This window comes from Acipenser ruthenus, chromosome 43 (genome assembly GCF_902713425.1).
Source record: "Acipenser ruthenus chromosome 43, fAciRut3.2 maternal haplotype, whole genome shotgun sequence".
NCBI classification, from domain to species: domain Eukaryota; kingdom Metazoa; phylum Chordata; class Actinopteri; order Acipenseriformes; family Acipenseridae; genus Acipenser; species Acipenser ruthenus.
Window position 1 is genome coordinate 12,607 of NC_081231.1, and position 19,894 is coordinate 32,500.

General features: G+C 48.5%; 1 protein-coding gene across 7 annotated transcripts in view; it reads right to left on the reverse strand.

Moving 5' to 3' along the window:
• Positions 1-19,894, reverse strand: part of LOC117398608 (serine/threonine-protein kinase MARK2) — a 50,146-nt gene continuing 30,252 nt past the window's right edge. The window contains exons 10-19 of one of the 7 annotated variants that reach the window (XM_059012154.1): positions 19,023-19,122; positions 17,798-17,910; positions 16,825-16,957; positions 16,233-16,390; positions 13,309-13,406; positions 11,933-12,073; positions 7,495-7,758; positions 6,957-6,983; positions 3,430-3,474; positions 1-977 (exon numbers count right to left, since the gene is read on the reverse strand). In XM_059012154.1, coding sequence (XP_058868137.1) covers positions 596-977; positions 3,430-3,474; positions 6,957-6,983; positions 7,495-7,758; positions 11,933-12,073; positions 13,309-13,406; positions 16,233-16,390; positions 16,825-16,957; positions 17,798-17,910; positions 19,023-19,122 — 1,461 coding nt within the window. In that variant the 3' untranslated portion in view covers positions 1-595. The remainder of the gene's footprint in view (positions 978-3,429; positions 3,475-6,956; positions 6,984-7,494; positions 7,759-11,932; positions 12,074-13,308; positions 13,407-16,232; positions 16,391-16,824; positions 16,958-17,797; positions 17,911-19,022; positions 19,123-19,894) is intronic. The other 6 variants (XM_059012156.1, XM_059012158.1, XM_059012155.1 and 3 more) reach the window with 6 other exon arrangements.

Consider the following 19,894-nt stretch of genomic DNA (forward strand, 5'->3'; position numbering starts at 1 on the left):
GGGGGGAGGAGAGGGGGGGGGGAGGAGAGGGGGGAGGGGTGCAGATTTTGGTGCTGCGCAGTAACCATGCGAGGAGGAGGAGGGAGCGAATCAAAACGCTTATCAAACTCTGGAGCTGGACTCGCTGCCTTCAATTCATTGTGACTGTAACTGGGGGGGGGGGGGGGGGGGGGGGGGGGTATTAAATTTTCACGCGCCGTGCGATCATAGAATCCATAAATCAGAGCAGTTTATGCAAGAGATCTTCCAGAAATCCCAGAATAAGGGTTTAAAAAAAAAAAAGTGAAGAAAAAATTATATCTACACACACCCCAATCCCCGAGCTTGATTTAACACAAACTTTAGAACCAGATACGAATATATATATATAGCTATACATCTATCCATCGTTCTTTCTATCTATAAATCAGATCATTTCCAGTGATGGCGGGTTGAGTCATCATTATCATCATCATCTCTCTCCCCCTCCCTCTCTCTCTCTCCTCCCTCCTCTCTCAAGACATTCAGCCCCTCTCTCCTTCCTCCTCTCTCTCTCTTTCTCTCTCTCATCTCTCTCCTCTCGCTCAAGTCTTTCAGCCCCCCTCCCTCCTCTCTCTCAGAGCTTCAGCTCGTTGGCGATTTTGGAGGCAATGTTCTTGAAGGCGATGGAGGTCCCGGAGACCCTCTTGAAGCGCACCCCGTTGAGAGAGAGGCGGGGCAGCTTGCACACCTCCATCTCCCACTCCACGAAGTCGTCCCTCGAGGGCGCCCCGTGAATGCAGAGCAGCATGAAGCGCTCCCGCAGCTCGCTGTCGCAGTTGTTCGAGTCCAGCACCTTGCGGATCTCCCTCATCATCTCGTTGGGCTCCATGGAGCTGGTGGTCTTCATGCTCCAGGTGAAGCGCAGGGCGCGGGGCTTCGAGTCAGACGGCTTCGAGTCCAGCCGGGGGTCCTTCTCCTTGTCCACTCCGCCCCCAATCCCGCTGCCAACCACCTGCCTGAGAGAGGGGGAGAGGGAGAGGAGAGGAGGGGAGAGAGGGAGGGGAGAGAGAGAGGGAGAGATGGAGGGAGAGGGCGAGGGAGGGAGAGAGAGAGAGTGAGGGGGAGAGGAAGAGAGAGAGAGAGGGAGGGGGAGAGGGAGGGGGAGAGAGAGAGGGAGGGAGAGGGAGAGAGGGAGAGAGAGACGTCATAGCAACAAGAAGTTAAACAGAAGACTGGACTGGGTTTCCAAATGACGCCTCTCTGTTATAATAAGACTCCGCGGTGATTTGAGAAATCACACCTACATGAGATTGTGCTTGATAGATCATCCACAGCTGGATTTTTAATCTATTTGCTGTTTTTCCCCCCGCAGAGTCTTTAAGAAAAGCAGCGACCCACACAAACCCAAGCAGCTGTTTCTGAATTCACTCTGAACGGGGAATCAGCCCCCCCCCCCCCACCCCGATCCACACCAGCGATCCTCGCCTGTGGGGGGCTCCGTCCGGACACTAATAACAAACCGCTTGGTATAGATTTAGTTTATATAAAAAAAAAAAAAAAAAAAAAAAATCTAAAAATAAAGACTTTTGATGACTACCCCCCTAACCCTCATGTGCAGCAGTGTGGAGTAGCAGTCAGGGCTCTGGACTCTTGACCGGAGGGTCGTGGGTTCAATCCCAGGTGGGGGGACACTGCTGCTGTACCCTTGAGCAAGGTACTTTACCTAGATTGCTCCAGTAAAAACCCAACTGTATAAATGGGGAATTGTATGTAAAAATAATGTGATATCTTGTAACATCTGCTAAGAAATAAATAATTATAATAATGTTAAGGTGTGTGTGTGTGTGTGTGTATATATCTCAGTGTGTGTGTGTGTATATATATCTCAGTGTGTGCGTGCGCGCCTGTGTGTGTGTATATGTCAGTGTGTGTGTGTGTGCGCGCCTGTGTGTGTGTGTGTGTGTGTGTGTGTGTGTGTGCGTGCGTGTGTTGGAATGAACACATTTGAATCTGAAGCTCAGTGTTTGAATTCTCTCAGCTGGCCTGTTTTTCTGCCCCTATCTCAGAGGCTGTCCTCCACTAGGAACTCGTTTTCAAGATTGAAAAGAGAAAGCTGCTGGGTTTGCTGGGATAGTGTCTGTGTCTCTCTGTGGCTGTGTGTCTGTCTCCCTCTCCCTCTCTGTCCGTCCATCCGTCTCTCTCCCCCCAGCAATTCTTTACAACTAAAAATAATAATAATAATAATAATAATAATAATAATAATAATAATAATAATAATACTACATTCAATAAACAGTGCCATTTTCTGAAAAAGGAGGAAAATACAAGAACTATGTTGCAAAATTTTTAAAACCTGATATTTTTTCAGTAATCATACAGGAGAGAAAAAAGAAATCTGTAAACTCTCTCGCTCTCTCTCTCTCTCTCTCTCTTTTTCCTCCCAAAGCGTCATTAGAGCCTAAAGCAGAATAAGTACCTTTAAAAACAGAGTCAGAAGTGCTAAGCTATAATAAGGAGCATCCTTTTGCATACTTCACTGCCTGTGACCAAATCTGTAATAAACCAAAGTCTTAAAACACGTGGCAGAGCCACCCCGTACAGACAGAGAAAAATCAAAGCTTTAAAAAAAGTAAATCTTCATTTATAAACTGAAGAATTTATTCCGGGACAGCTCTGACCACACTGCTGTATTAAAAAAAAAAACCCTCAAGATTCAAATGGGAATCTTAAAATGCCACATGGTTACAAAACACACAACGAGAAACAGCAGAAAAACAAGTGGAACTACACACACAGCGACAGCCAAGAGTTCTGCATCCCCTCCTCTATACAGAATGAACTCCCTCAGCTTCATAGAGTCCAATGAAAGCTGCTGAATAATGTTCCCTTGTTAACATATTGAATTCCACCCCCTCTATATAGAATGAACTCCCTCAGCTTCATAGAGTCCAGTGAAAGCTGCTGAATAATGTTCCCTTGTTAACATATTGAATTCCACCCCCTCTATATAGAATGAACTCCCTCAGCTTCATAGAGTCCAATGAAAGCTGCTGAATAATGTTCCCTTGTTAACATATTGAATTCCACCCCCTCTATATAGAATGAACTCCCTCAGCTTCATAGAGTCCAATGAAAGCTGCTGAATAATGTTCCCTTGTTAACATATTGAATTCCACACCCAGCGCTTTGTAGTTTTTCCCCCAGATACTGAACAAAAAAATGTGACATTTGGAAATCTAACATGAAATACTGGACTGCTGTTATGGCTTCCGGTAGACTTTTGCAAGATCATTTTGTAGTTTCTGAATAAGATATAAAATTATCTTCACATACATTCTAAATAAAATTAATGTCTCAATCCTAAAATTCTAGGTGATGCAAAACTTAGCTCTTGTTTGGGTATTGATTGATTGATTGATTGATTGATTGATTCATGTATTGATCTGGAGATCCAGTTGTTTCTCTCACCTGCAGCCCTCATCTCCCTCTCTGTTTTCTCCCTCATGCAGGTTCCTCAAAGAAAATTAAATACAAAAAATAAAGTTTAGTTTTTTTTTTTTTTTTTTGAATTTGTTTTTCTGGATTAGGAATTCTTATACAATATCTCTCTATATAAATCCAGCCCAGCACCGTGTGAGCTCCCTGTAGAAACACCAGCCCACTCCCAGAACATGCAGACTATACACACACACCCAGGAGAGGAGAGAGACTATACACACACACCCAGGAGAGAGACTATACACACACACCCAGGAGAGAGACACTATACACACACACGCAGGAGAGAGACTATACACACACACGCAGGAGAGAGACTATACACACACACCCAGGAGAGAGACACTATACACACACACACCCAGGAGAGAGACTATACACACACACCCAGGAGAGAGACTATACACACACACCCAGGAGAGAGACTATACACACACACACCCAGGAGAGAGACTATACACACACACCCAGGAGAGAGACACTATACACACACACCCAGGAGAGAGACTATACACACACACACCCAGGAGAGAGACTATACACACACACCCAGGAGAGAGACTATACACACACACCCAGGAGAGAGACTATACACACACACCCAGGAGAGAGACTATACACACACACACCCAGGAGAGAGACTATACACACACACCCAGGAGAGAGACACTATACACACACACCCAGGAGAGAGACTATACACACACACACCCAGGAGAGAGACTATACACACACACCCAGGAGAGAGACTATACACACACACCCAGGAGAGAGACACTATACACACACACCCAGGAGAGAGACACTATACACACACACGCAGGAGAGACACTATACACACACACCCAGGAGAGAGACACACACTATACAGAAACACACAGGAGAGAGACACTATACAGAAACACACACAGGAGAGACTATATACACACACAGACTATACACACACAGACTATACACACACACAGACCACATACAGAGACTATACACAAACAGAGACTATACACACAGAGACTATATACACACACAGACTATATACACACACAGACTTATATACACACACAGACCACATACAGAGACTACACAGACTATATACACACACAGAGACTACACACACACAGAGACTATACACACACACAGAGACTATACACACACAGACCACATACAGAGACTACACACAGACTATATACACACACACAGAGACTATACACACAGAGACTACACACACAGAGACTATACACACACAGAGACTACACACACAGACCACATACAGAGACTACACACAGACTATATACACACACAGAGACTATACACACACAGAGACTATACACACACAGAGACTATACACACACAGAGACTATACACACACAGAGACTATACACACACAGAGACTATACACACATCAGAGACTATATACACACTATACACACACACAGATAGATATGGATAGACAGATTATATATATATCAAGATTTAAAAATGTCAAACTGCAGTGCTGCCCTTTCACCAGCAGGGGGAAACCTAATCTATTCCAGTCTCAGTATGAAAACACAGCTACCTGCTCCCAGCCTCCAGACTTGCATTGTAACACACAAGAACACTGCAAGCAGCCCACCACACCGCCTCAATTACAATAAACTGTTACAACCCTGACCTGCTTCCAGCATCCAGACTTTACAATATACAGGAGAGAGAGCGAGAGAGACACAGAGAGAGAGAGAGAGAGAGAGAGAGAGAGAGAAAGAGAGAGAGAGAGAGACAGACAGAGAGAGAGACAGAGAGAGAGAGAGAGAGAGAGAGACAGACAGAGAGAGAGACAGACAGAGAGAGACAGACAAGAGAGAGCGAGAGACAGAGAGAGAGAGACAGACAGAGAGACAGACAGAGAGAGAGACAGACAGACGAGAGAGAGCGAGAGACAGACAGACAGACAGAGAGACAGACAGACAGAGAGACAGACAGACAGAGAGACAGACAGACAGAGAGACAGACAGACAGAGAGACAGACAGACAGAGAGCGAGAGAGAGACAGAGCGACAGACAGACAGACACAGAGAGAGCGAGAGAGAGAGAGACAGAGAGACAGAGCGACAGACAGACAGAGACACAGAGAGACAGAGCGACAGACAGAGACACAGAGAGACAGAGAGAGCGAGAGAGAGACAGACACACACAAGGACACAAACACTCAGAGCTGAAACAGGAAGTACTAAAAAGAAACAAAATAAAAACCAGCGACAAACAGTGCACAAGACTTCCAGTCACACAGTTTTGTCGTTTCATTTATTACGTTTCTCTAAGTATTATTTAATTTTTTATTTTTTAAACCTTAGGAGTCTAAGAAACGTCTCTGTCTGTCTGTCTGGGCATATTAACTGATATAAGAGACAGGGACGATGGGACATATTAACTTAAAATTAGACAACAAAGCTCTCGTTCGCATTTAAACTCAAACGTTCACTCTCCCCAAATTCCCCAGTGCTGTGAGACAGTCAGCCGAGACAGGGAGGGGAGGGGGGGGGGGGTGAGGTTAGGATCCCCAACCCAAGCAAGGCATGGAAGAGTTTCTGCAGAGTTTGAGAGAGAGACTTCACCCCCCCATCCCTTTCACGATGGAGAGAGAGAGAGAGTGATAGAGGGAGAGAGGGAGCGTTAACAGGAAAGGCGTGTGTTATACTATAAATTAGGGCTTCTGATTTTCAGTGTTTTACTCCGACTTTCCCCCACTCTCCTTAAAATAATTGAATTGTTAAGCCATCCGTGTGTCTCTCGTTCACACACTGAGAAACGCGTCAACAGTAACGTTGATTTCATTAACGTTCTGTGAAACAGCTAACTGTTTTAAAAAAAAAAGCCTTTATTTTTAATTTACAAGCAGGGAGCACAAACGAGATCGCGACACGCTGACAAGCGACGAATCTTCATTCTGCGCGGCGCTGCATTTACAGAAAGAGAAGAAGTCGCTTCTGCTTTTAAAGGCAGACTTGCGATTTTAAAAAGCCTGGAACGAAATCAGATTGAGAGTGAACCCGTTTCTCAGCGTGCGATTGAGACACACGGAAACGGCTTAGCGGGTATCGCTGGAGTTTTTAAAAAAGGAGACCGAAAATCAGAAGCCCTATCTAATGCTTAAGTACCCCCCCCCCGGGGGCACCGCAGAGTCTTGTGGTTTCTATACCAACTTGAGAGCCTGATGAGGATGATTTTAAAGGGCAGCAGTGTGGAGTAGCGGTCAGGGCTCTGGACTCTTGACCGGAGGGTCGTGGGTTCAATCCCAGGTGGGGGGGACACTGCTGCTGTACCCTTGAGCAAGGTACTTTACCTAGATTGCTCCAGTAATGGAAGCCACAAGACCCTGCAGGGGGGGCCCTTCCCCCGGTCCAGGAGCGGGAGTGTCACCCCCCCCCTGCCCCCCAACCTGGTATAGCCTCTGAAGGAATATTATAAGTGGTTAGTGATACTCAGATCAGGTTAGGAATGAGATGCTGAGTTGTGCCTACCTTCTGGTAAATCTAAATGACAGATTTCTACAAAAAAAACAAAACAGAACACAAAAAATTTGTATGAAAAAAGCAAGCGTTTTAAAAAGGAAAAAAAATAAATAAGCACAAAAACCGATTATTGGACTATCGTGATGGGGCTCTCCGCAGAAATCAGGGCGAGGGGGGTCGCTGGTGTGGATCAGGGGGGGGGCTGATTCCCCGTTCAGAGCGAATTCGGAAACAGCTGCTTGGGTTTGTGTGGGTCGCTGCTTTTCTTAAAGACTCTGCGGAGAACAGCGAAACCCAAGCAGCTGTTTCCGAGTTCGCTCTGAACGGGGAATCAGCCCCCCTGATCCACACCAGCGACCCCTCGTCCTGATTTCTGCGGAGATCTCCGTCTTGACAATCCAATAATTGTCTTGCTGCACCAGATAGAGAGCGCTGCCCAGTTTTCTGCACCTATGCCCGGATACACACTGTGGCTAAGCTCATAGTTTTAAACCCTGGAAAGGGTGACTCTGCTGAGTCTCGTATCTCATTCGATTTCGCTGCTCACCTGCGCACGAACTTGGAGGTGAACTTGCTGAAGATGCCGGTGCCCCCCCCGCGCCGCGCCTGGCTGTTCCCGTGGGAGAGGGAGGGGGAGGCTGGGGGGCCGTTGTACGCCACGCCTTGCTGGTCTCGCGTCGCCCTCTGCTGGCCGGCATGGAAAGTGCTTCGGCTGGCCACCCCCCGGGGGAAGTTGGTACGGTCCGTCACCGCGGCGCTGCTGATGTTGTGGGCGGAGGGAGACGCCACTGGGACTCTCTGAGGGGCCGTGCTGTGAGAAGGGGGAGAGAAACAGGGGAGGGCAGGAGCTTGTTAGCTAGACACACTGGGGGCTGATCAAGCTGGTAGCAGTAAAACCTGGACTGGATCACACTGCTGTGCAATAGGAGTCTGATTCCCATCCCTACCTCTCCTGTATTATTTTACAGGTATATACACACAGCAGTCTAAACTATATGTTTTTAATTGAGCCCAATTAAGACATCTTGCTAAAAACAGGCTGTGAACCCATTTACTGTCAAAAACACGTCTGCAACCTGAACACACACACACATATATATAAATATATCTATATATATACTAAGGCAGCAGTGTGGAGTAGTGGTCAGGGCTCTGGACTCTTGACCGGAGGGTCGTGGGTTCAATCCCAGGTGGGGAACACTGCGGCTGTACCCTTGAGCAAGGTACTTTACCTAGATTGCTCCAGTAAAAACCCAACTGTATAAATGGGGAATTGTATGTAAAAAATAATGTGATATCTTGTAACAATTGTAAGTCGCCCTGGATAAGGGCGTCTGCTAAGAAATAAATAATAATAATAATAATAATAATAATAATAATAATAATAATACACACATACAGAAGCACTGTTACAGATCGTACCTCATCAGTATAAACAAAATAAATTAAATAAATCAATTTTTTTTTTCACCCACAGTTTATTTTATTTCATTATTTATTATTATTATTATTATTATTATTATTATTATTATTATTATTATTATTATTTTTAAAAAGCCGTCTTCTGTCTCCAGAGTGGTTTCCTAAGGGAGGAGAGAAGAGTTACCATATACTTAAGCCTCAAGGACAAAAGCATTAAAAACCAATCAATTGATCAACGAATGAATGAATGAATGAATGAATCAATCAATCAATCAAAATCAGGCAGCGTCTTCTAGACAACACGCATCGCAAAATACACGGGGTTCAAATGAGATCGCTAGCTGGGTTTCTTTTCCCTCAAAAAAAACAAACAAAAAAATAAAATAAATTAAAACGTGTGGGTTTGATAATTTCTTCCGATCGGCAAGGCACTGCAGAGGACCGGGAAGGGACCCCCAGGGGTTGAACTGGGGGGGGGGGGATTTGGGTTGCTTGGTGGCTCTCATGTCAAAGATTTTACCTACACTTAGTTTTCAAAAGTCAAACGGATTCCTGAGTTGCCTGGTTTCGCAGCTCAGTCTTGATCAGATCCGCTGCCAAACTGAAATCACAAGTTTGGAAAACTCCTGGTAGGAATGGAGTTTAATATCCACCGTTTACAGAGAGCGTTGGAAGCTACAGGGCTGGGAATCAGACTCCTATTGCACAGCAGTGTGATCCAGTCCAGGTTTTACTGCTACCAGCTTGATCAGCCCCCAGTGTGTCTAGCTAACAAGCTCAGGTGTGTCTGATTATTAAACTCCCAGTGGAACCAGGACTGGTAATCAGACTCCTATTGCACAGCAGTGTGATCCAGTCCTGGTTTCACTAGGAGTTTAATAATCAGACACACCTGAGCTTGTTAGCTAGACACACTGGGGGCTGATCAAGCTGGTAGCAGTAAAACCTGGACTGGATCACGCTGCTGTGCAATAGGAGTCTGATTCCCATCCCTACCTCTCCTGTATTATTTTACAGGTATATACACACAGCAGTCTAAACTATATGTTTTTAATTGAGCCCAATTAAGACCCCTTGCTAAAAACAGGCTGTGAACCCATTTACTGTCAAAAACACGTCTGCAACCTGAACACACACATATATATAAATATATCTATATATATACTAAGGCAGCAGTGTGGAGTAGTGGTCAGGGCTCTGGACTCTTGACCGGAGGGTCGTGGGTTCAATCCCAGGTGGGGGGGACACTGCTGCTGTACCCTTAAGCAAGGTACTTTACCTAGATTGCTCCAGTAAAAACCCAACTGTATAAATGGGTAATTGTATGTAAAAAATAATGTGATATCTTGTAACAATTGTAAGTCGCCCTGGATAAGGGCGTCTGCTAAGAAATAAATAATAATAATAATAATAATAATAATAATACACACATACAGAAGCACTGTTACAGATCGTACCTCATCAGTATAAACAAAATAAATTAAATAAATCAATTTTTTTTTCACCCATAGTTTATTTTATTTCATTATTTATTATTATTATTATTATTATTATTATTATTATTTTTAAAAAGCCGTCTTCTGTCTCCAGAGTGGTTTCCTAAGGGAGGAGAGAAGAGTTACCATATACTTAAGCCTCAAGGACAAAAGCATTAAAAACCAATCAATTGATCAACGAATGAATGAATGAATGAATCAATCAATCAATCAATCAAAATCAGGCAGCGTCTTCTAGACAACACGCATCACAAAATACACAGGGTTCAAATGAGATCGCTAGCTGGGTTTCTTTTCCCTCAAAAAAACAAACAAAAAAATTAAATAAATTAAAACGTGTGGGTTTGATAATTTCTTCCGATCGGCAAGGCACTGCAGAGGACCGGGAAGGGACCCCCAGGGGTTGAACTGGGGGGGGGATTTGGGTTGCTTGGTGGCTCTCATGTCAAAGATTTTATCTACACTTAGTTTTCAAAAGTCAAACTGATTCCTGAGTTGCCTGGTTTCGCAGCTCAGTCTTGATCAGATCCGCTGCCAAACTGAAATCACAAGTTTGGAAAACTCCTGGTAGGAATGGAGTTTAATACCCACCGTTTACAGAGAGCGTTGGAAGCTACAGGGCTGGGAATCAGACTCCTATTGCACAGCAGTGTGATCCAGTCCAGGTTTTACTGCTACCAGCTTGATCAGCCCCCAGTGTGTCTAGCTAACAAGCTCAGGTGTGTCTGATTATTAAACTCCCAGTGGAACCAGGACTGGTAATCAGACTCCTATTGCACAGCAGTGTGATCCAGTCCAGGTTTTACTGCTACCAGCTTGATCAGCCCCCCAGTGTGTCTAGCTAACAAGCTCAGGTGTGTCTGATTATTAAACTCCCAGTGAAACCAGGACTGGATCACACTGCTGTGCAGCGGGTAGCATATTACATGCCTTAACTATTGTAAAAAAAACACACACACACACACACACACACACACACACACACACACCATTGATGATGAGGAGACTTTGATCGAGAGTCAGTTGTTAATGGGTTAATATTTCCGCTGCAGTTTATGAGCAGAGAAAAACAAAAAGAGAAGTCCCAGAGATCCCATAGCTGAAGACCCTGCTGGGTCAGTTAGTTCAGTGCTGGGGGGTTGGGGGTTGGGGTATTGATTTTTGTAAAGGACTCTATTGAAGTGCGTTCGCATGACCTGCACTGTGCAATCTCCATCTCGGGGGGGGGAGGCAGTCTGCCTGTGTGTGGAGCGGTTTTTGTTCAGCCTGCTCTCCCGAACCCTAGGAGCTGTCCTCATTCCCCTCTGCTCTCTCTCTCTCTTCACCCTGATCTCTTCTCTCCTCTTTTCTTCTCTCCTTCCCTTTTGTTACTGGGTATCCCCCTTGTTCTGTTCAGACTGACTCACCTAGGCCCTCTCTCATCTCTCTCAGGATCCCTCTCCCCTCTCCTCTCCACTCATCTCTCTCAGGATCCAACCCCCCTCCTCTCTCTCTCAGGATCCCTCTCCCCTCTCCTCTCCACTCATCTCTCTCAGGATCCAACCCCCCTCATCTCTCTCAGGATCCCTCTCCCCTCTCCTCTCCACTCATCTCTCTCAGGATCCAACCCCTCTCCTCTCCCCCTCATCTCTCTCAGGATCCCCCACCTCTCTCTCCTCCCCTATCCCCCTCTCTCAGGATCCCCCCCTCCCCTCCCCTCTCTCCTCCCTCTCTCAGGATCCCCCCTCTCCCCTTGTCTCTCTCTCCTCCCCTATCCCTCTCTCAGGACTCCCCCCTCCCCTCGTCTCTCTCCTTCCCTATTATCCCTCTCTCTCTGGATCCCCCTCTCTCTCTCCTCCCCTATCCCTCTCCCCTCGCCTCTCTCCTCCCCTCATCTTTCCCAGGATCCCCCCTCTCCCCTTGTCTCTTTCTCCTCTCCCCGTCTCCCCTCATCTTTCCCAGGATCACCCCTCTCCCCTCATCTCTCTCTCCTCCCCTCTCCCCTCATCTTTCCCAGGATCCCCCCTCTCGCCTCTCTCGCCTCCCCTATCCCACCCCCCCCCTCTCTCTATCTCTCGGGTGACTTGCCTGGGCCTCTGCACCTCGAGGTGCTTGTCGGAGGGGGTCAGGGAGCCCTGGCTGGACTGGGATTTCTGGTGGCGTGGCCGGGCCGAGGTCAGCACAGCGGAGGCAGAGGCAGTGGAGGCTCGGGAGCCTGGCGTGGTTAAACTGGAGACGAGAGGGGAGGAGCAGCGCAAACACGTTAGAGGAGAGGAGAGGGGGAGAGGGGGAGAGGGGGAGAGGGGAGAGGGAGGAGAGGGAAGGGGAGAAGCGCAAACACGTTAGAGGAGAGGAGAGGGGGAGAGGGGAAGAGAGAGAGGAGAGGGGAGAAGCGCAAACATGTTAGAGGAGAGGAGAGGAGAGGGGGAGAGGAAGAGAGAGGAGAGGGGAGGGGGAGAGGGGAGAGAGGAGAGGGGGAGAGGGGAGGAGAGGGGGAGAGGGGGAGGAGGAGAGGGGAAGAGAGGAGAGGGGAGGGGGAGAGGGGAGGGGGAGGACAGAGGGAGGGGAGGGGGAGAGGGGAGGAGGAGGACAGAGGGAGGAGAGGGGGAGGAGGAGAGGGGAAGAGAGGAGAGGGGAGGGGAGCAGCGCAAACACGTTAGAGGAGAGGAGAGGAGAGACTAATACATGTATTAATAAAGCAAAACCCTGTAAACTATGGGTTTGGTAAATAAACAGACAGAACAGACAGACAGACAGACAGAGACAGGGTACAGCGGTTAAGAGCTCACAACTCGCCTGTCCCACAGCGAAAGGAAGAGGAGGAGAAGTGATTAGAGGTTTCAATAGTTGAACCCTTGCATACCTGAGTGTGTGTTGTGTTGTATTGTATTGTATTGTGTTGTGTTGAATCTCATCTGTCCTTGCTGTTCTGCACAGAGCCCTGTGTGTGTGTGTGTGTGTGTGTGTGTGTTGTATTGTGTTGAATCTCACCTGTCCTTGCTGTTCTGCACAGAGCCCTGTGTGTGTGTGTGTGTGTGTGTGTGTGTTGTATTGTGTTGAATCTCACCTGTCCTTGCTGTTCTGCACAGAGCCCTGTGTGTGTGTGTGTGTGTGTGTGTGTGTGTATTGTATTGTGTTGAATCTCACCTGTCCTTGCTGTTCTGCACAGAGCCCTGTGTGTGTGTGTGTGTGTGTGTGTGTGTTGTATTGTGTTGAATCTCACCTGTCCTTGCCGTTCTGCACAGAGCTCTGTGTGTGTGTGTGTGTGTGTGTGTGTGTGTATTGTATTGCGTTGAATCTCACCTGTCCTTGCCGTTCTGCACAGAGCCCTGTGTGTGTGTGTGTGTGTGTATTGTATTGTGTTGAATCTCACCTGTCCTTGCTGTTCTGCACAGAGCCCTGTGTGTGTGTGTGTGTGTGTGTGTGTGTGTGTGTGTGTGTGTGTGTATTGTGTTGAATCTCACCTGTCCTTGCCGTTCTGCACAGAGCTCTGCCCCACGCTGCTCCTCTCTGTCATCGGGGAGGTTCTGCTCCGACTCGTCCCGGTTGAGAGAATGCTGTTCTGTGAGACACAGGTGGGGGGGGGGGGGGGGTTACTCTCAGCCCTGGGATTGTAACGAAGCCCTGCCTGTCTGCCCTTATACTCACTGTGAAGGGGGTAGACTGGCAGGGAAGGGATAGTGTTAATAGAAGCGAATAAAAAGAGTTTCATACAGCTATGGTGAAAAGTTTATGAAGCAAAAATGTGTTAATTCTATAGGATGATGCAAAACTTTTGAAGGGTTTGTAACGAAGCCCCAGTTAGGTTTAGGGTTGGGGCAGTGCTGGTACTCGCTGTGGAGGGGGTTAGGGTTGGGGTTGGGGTTGGGGTTGGGGCAGTGCTGGTACTCACTGTGGAGGGGGTTAGGGTTGGGGTTGGGGCAGTGCTGGTACTCACTGTGGAGGGGGTTAGGGTTGGGTTTAGGGTTAGGGTTAGGGCAGTGCTGGTACTCACTGTGGAGGGGGTTAGGGTTGGGGTTGGGGTTGGGGCAGTGCTGGTACTCACTGTGGAGGGGGTTAGGGTTAGGGTTAGGGTTGGGGCAGTGCTGGTACTCACTGTGGAGGGGGTTAGGTTTAGGGTTAGGGTTGGGGCAGTGCTGGTACTCACTGTGGAGGGGGTTAGGGTTAGGGCAGTGCTGGTACTCACTGTGGAGGGGGTTAGGGTTGGGGTTGGGGTTGGGGCAGTGCTGGTACTCACTGTGGAGGGGGTTAGGGTTAGGGCAGTGCTGGTACTCACTGTGGAGGGGGTTAGGGTTGGGGTTGGGGTTGGGGCAGTGCTGGTACTCACTGTGGAGGGGGTTAGGGTTAGGGTTGGGGTTGGGGCAGTGCTGGTACTCACTGTGGAGGGGGTTAGGTTTAGGGTTAGGGTTAGGGCAGTGCTGGTACTCACTGTGGAGGGGGTTAGGTTTAGGGTTAGGGTTGGGGCAGTGCTGGTACTCACTGTGGAGGGGGTTAGGTTTAGGGTTGGGGTTGGGGCAGTGCTGGTACTCACTGTGGAGGGGGTTAGGTTTAGGGTTGGGGTTGGGGCAGTGCTGGTACTCACTGTGGAGGGGGTTAGGGTTAGGGCAGTGCTGGTACTCACTGTGGAGGGGGTTAGGGTTGGGGTTGGGGTTGGGGCAGTGCTGGTACTCACTGTGGAGGGGGTTAGGGTTAGGGCAGTGCTGGTACTCACTGTGGAGGGGGTTAGGGTTAGGGTTGGGGTTGGGGCAGTGCTGGTACTCACTGTGGAGGGGGTTAGGTTTAGGGTTAGGGTTAGGGCAGTGCTGGTACTCACTGTGGAGGGGGTTAGGGTTAGGGTTAGGGCAGTGCTGGTACTCACTGTGGAGGGGGTTAGGGTTGGGGTTGGGGTTGGGGTTGGGGCAGTGCTGGTACTCACTGTGGAGGGGGTTAGGGTTGGGGTTGGGGTTGGGGCAGTGCTGGTACTCACTGTGGAGGGGGTTAGGGTTGGGGTTGGGGCAGTGCTGGTACTCACTGTGGAGGGGGTTAGGTTTAGGGTTGGGGTTAGGGTTGGGGTTGGGGCAGTGCTGGTACTCACTGTGGAGGGGGTTAGGGTTGGGGTTGGGGTTGGGGCAGTGCTGGTACTCACTGTGGAGGGGGTTAGGGTTGGGGTTGGGGTTGGGGCAGTGCTGGTACTCACTGTGGAGGGGGTTAGGTTTAGGGTTAGGGTTGGGGCAGTGCTGGTACTCACTGTGGAGGGGGTTAGGGTTAGGGTTAGGGTTGGGGCAGTGCTGGTACTCACTGTGGAGGGGGTTAGGTTTAGGGTTAGGGTTGGGGCAGTGCTGGTACTCGCTGTGGAGGGGGTTAGGTTTAGGGTTAGGGTTGGGGCAGTGCTGGTACTCACTGTGGAGGGGGTTAGGGTTGGGGCAGTGCTGGTACTCACTGTGGAGGGGGTTAGGGTTGGGGTTGGGGCAGTGCTGGTACTCACTGTGGAGGGGGTTAGGTTTAGGGTTAGGGTTGGGGCAGTGCTGGTACTCACTGTGGAGGGGGTTAGGGTTAGGGTTGGGGTTGGGGCAGTGCTGGTACTGACTGTGGAGGGGGTTAGGTTTAGGGTTAGGGTTGGGGCAGTGCTGGTACTCACTGTGGAGGGGGTTAGGGTTGGGGCAGTGCTGGTACTCACTGTGGAGGGGGTTAGGGTTGGGTTTAGGGTTAGGGTTGGGGCAGTGCTGGTACTCACTGTGGAGGGGGTTAGGTTTAGAGTTGGGGTTGGGGCAGTGCTGGTACTCACTGTGGAGGGGGTTAGGTTTAGGGTTAGGGTTGGGGCAGTGCTGGTACTCACTGTGGAGGGGGTTAGGGTTAGGGTTGGGGTTAGGGTTGGGGCAGTGCTGGTACTCACTGTGGAGGGGGTTAGGTTTAGGGTTGGGGTTAGGGTTGGGGCAGTGCTGGTACTCACTGTGGAGGGGGTTAGGTTTAGGGTTGGGGTTGGGGCAGTGCTGGTACTCACTGTGGAGGGGGTTAGGTTTATGGTTGGGGTTGGGGCAGTGCTGGTACTCACTGTGGAGGGGGTTAGGGTTAGGGTTGGGGCAGTGCTGGTACTCACTGTGGAGGGGGTTGGAGTTAGGGTTGGGGCAGTGCTGGTACTCACTGTGGAGGGGGTTAGGGTTGGGGTTGGGGTTGGGGTTGGGGCAGTGCTGGTACTCACTGTGGAGGGGGTTAGGTTTAGGGTTGGGGTTAGGGTTGGGGTTGGGGCAGTGCTGGTACTCACTGTGGAGGGGGTTAGGGTTGGGGTTGGGGCAGTGCTGGTACTCACTGTGGAGGGGGTTAGGTTTAGGGTTGGGGTTGGGGCAGTGCTGGTACTCACTGTGGAGGGGGTTAGGTTTAGGGTTGGGGTTGGGGCAGTGCTGGTACTCACTGTGGAGGGGGTAGGGGTGCTCTTCTTGCGGTCGCTGCTGCTCAGAGGGCTGGCTGGTACCTTGGCCGCACTGCCAGGCTTGCGGGACTCGTCTGCGTCCGTCTTGCTGTTGGTCTGGGAGCGCTTGGAGTAGGAGTTCGAGGAGGGGATGGAGGAGCCTGAGAGGGGAGGGGCAGGGGGAGAGGGAGAGGGAGAGGGGGAGAGGGGAGGGGCAGGGGGAGAGGGGGAGAGGGAGAGGGGGAGAGGGGAGGGGGAGAGGGGAGGGGGAGGGGGAGAGGAAGAGGGAGAGGGAGAGGGGGAGGGGGAGAGGGGTGATGAAAAAAGGGAAAGGAATATCAAACTAACAAGGAGGTATTGCAAGACATAACGACTCAAACACTTTACTGTGAACTTACACACACACACATACATATATACACACAGAATTTACACACACACACACACACACATTAAATCTATCTATCTATCGTATTGTTCAATCAACACACACAGAGCTCTATATCAGACACAGTATTGACCTCCAGTCTGCACAATGATGAGGCTGCAATAAACTGCACACATCTCCCCCCCCCTAAACTGAGATCACTCTCACCTGGCTCCGGCCTCCGAGGCTTCTGATTGGACGAGACGCTGCGCTGTACCTTGTGGGAAGGGGATTGGACGTTGCTGTTTGTGAGGTCACTTCCTGGACGTGGCTTCAGAGTCACGTTGCTGCCGTCATCCAGCTAGTGAGAGGAGGAAGAGGAAGAGGGGGCGAAGATTAATTCGACACTGATTATACAGCAGTGTGTGGATTTACTAGAACACCTCATTGATATGCTTTATAGACCCGCCTGCATGAAAACACCTCTGGGTGTGAGAATCTCAATTAACATATTATAAGAGACACAGACACACCACAGACTAGCTGATATAAAACTGAGGTACGGGGAGAGGGGAGAGGGAGGAGGGAGGGTCTGTCACACAGAGACGAGAGAACGAAACACACTCTCAACACGATCACAGGGAGACGCACCCCACACTTAGAAACATATTATAAGAGACACAGACACACCACAGACTAGCTGATATAAAACTGAGGTACGGGGAGAGGGGAGAGGGAGGAGGGAGGGTCTGTCACACAGAGACGAGAGAACGAAACACACTCTCAACACGATCACAGGGAGACACACCCCACACTTAGAAACATATTATAAGAGACACAGACACACCACAGACTAGCTGATATAAAACTGAGGTACAGGGAGAGGGGAGAGGGAGGAGGGAGGGTCTGTCACACAAAGAGACAAGAGAACGAAACACACTCTCAACACGATCACAGGGAGACGCACCCCACACAGCACATGGATGGGAATCAGACTCCCGTCGCACAGCAGTGTGATCCAGTCCTGGTTTCACTGGGAGTTTAATAATCAGACACACCTGAGCTTGTTAGCTAGACACACTGGGGGGCTGATCAAGCTGGTAGCAGTAAAACCTGGACTGGATCACACTGCTGTGCAATAGGAATCTTCTGCAAACGCTCAGAAGCACACGCACGAGGGAAGAAGGTTTTTTTTAAAGACCTCTGGTGTCTTGTATGCAAGCAGGAGGTAGGTTGCCATGACTTCGTTGTATTTTTGGTTGACCAGAGAGTCTTGAATCTCCTCTTGGGAGTATCCCATTGTGATCATTGTATCTGCAAGCAAAGAAAAAAAACGATGAACTCACCCACAGCTGAAAAGCTTTGCCCTGCCCTACAGAATTAACTATTAGGAATAGTAGTTATGATAATAGTAATATTATTATTAATATTAATAGCATTAGTAATAGTAATGTGTGTCTCTGGGCAAACGTTTTGCATCACCCTCTATATAGAATGAACTCCCTCAGCTTCATAGAGTCCAGTGAAAGCTGCTGAATAATGTTCCCTTGTTAACATATTGAATTCCACCCCCTCTATATAGAATGAACTCCCTCAGCTTCATAGAGTCCAGTGAAAGCTGCTGAATAATGTTCCCTTGTTAACATATTGAATTCCACCCCCTCTATATAGAATGAACTCCCTCAGCTTCATAGAGTCCAATGAAAGCTGCTGAATAATGTTCCCTTGTTAACATATTGAATTCCACCCCCTCTATATAGAATGAACTCCCTCAGCTTCATAGAGTCCAATGAAAGCTGCTGAATAATGTTCCCTTGTTAACATATTGAATTCCACCCCCTCTATATAGAATGAACTCCCTCAGCTTCATAGAGTCCAATGAAAGCTGCTGAATAATGTTCCCTTGTTAACATATTGAATTCCACCCCCTCTATATAGAATGAACTCCCTCAGCTTCATAGAGTCCAGTGAAAGCTGCTGAATAATGTTCCCTTGTTAACATATTGAATTCCACCCCCTCTATATAGAATGAACTCCCTCAGCTTCATAGAGTCCAATGAAAGCTGCTGAATAACGTTCCCTTGTTAACATATTGAATTCCACACCCTCTATATAGAATGAACTCCCTCAGCTTCTTAGAGTCCAATGAAAGCTGCTGAATAATGTTCCCTTGATAACATATTGAATTCCACACCCAGCGCTTTGTAGTTTTCCCCTGTATACTTAACTGAAAAACTGAATTGAAAAATGTGACATTTCAGAAATCTAGCATGAAATACTTACTGTACTACTATTATGGCTTCCGGTAGACTCTCTTTTCTGCAATATCATTTTTGTAGTTTCTTTCATTACACAATGTTAAATAAAACGATCAGAAATGAACCCCTGCAGCAGCGAGATGAAAAGGTTTTGCGAGTTTCACAGACCTGTCCTCTTCGGGTCTTTGTAGTCAGGCATGGGCTCAATATACGGTTTCAGTTCCTCATCCTCGTGCCCCACGTTCATCCAGCGATCTCTCATGATCTGCTGCTTGGGGAAGGGGGGGGGGGGGGAGAGAGAGAGGCATTCAACACAGCTGCAACCTTATACAGGACTCCCCACAGTAACAGCACAGTGTGATACAGCACAGGGACAGCATGGTGAAGCACAGAGAGGCATGGTAAAGCATAGGGAAGCATTGTAAAGCACAGAGAGGTCTGGTAAAGCAAAGGGAAGCATTGTAAAGCACAGAGAGGTCTGGTAAAGCATAGGGAAGCATTGTAAAGCACAGAGAGGTCTGGTAAAGCATAGGGAAGCATTGTAAAGCACAGAGAGGTCTGGTAAAGCATAGGGAAGCATTGTAAAGCACAGAGAGGTCTGGTAAAGCATAGGGGAGCATTGTAAAGCACAGAGAGGTCTGGTAAAGCATAGGGAAGCATTGTAAAGCACAGAGAGGTCTGGTAAAGCATAGGGAAGCATTGTAAAGCACAGAGAGGTCTGGTAAAGCATAGGGAAGCATTGTAAAGCACAGAGAGGTCTGGTAAAGCATAGGGAAGCATTGTAAAGCACAGAGAGGTCTGCTAAAGCATAGGGAAGCATTGTAAAGCACACAGAGGACTGGTAAAGCATAGGGAAGCATTGTAAAGCACAGAGAGGTCTGGTAAAGCATAGGGAAGCATTGTAAAGCACAGAGAGGTCTGGTAAAGCATAGGGAAGCATTGTAAAGCACAGAGAGGTCTGGTAAAGCATTTAATAAACACGGCAAACCAGAGTTCTAGGCTCTGGATGTTGGGGTTCTATTTACGTTACCCAGAACCTA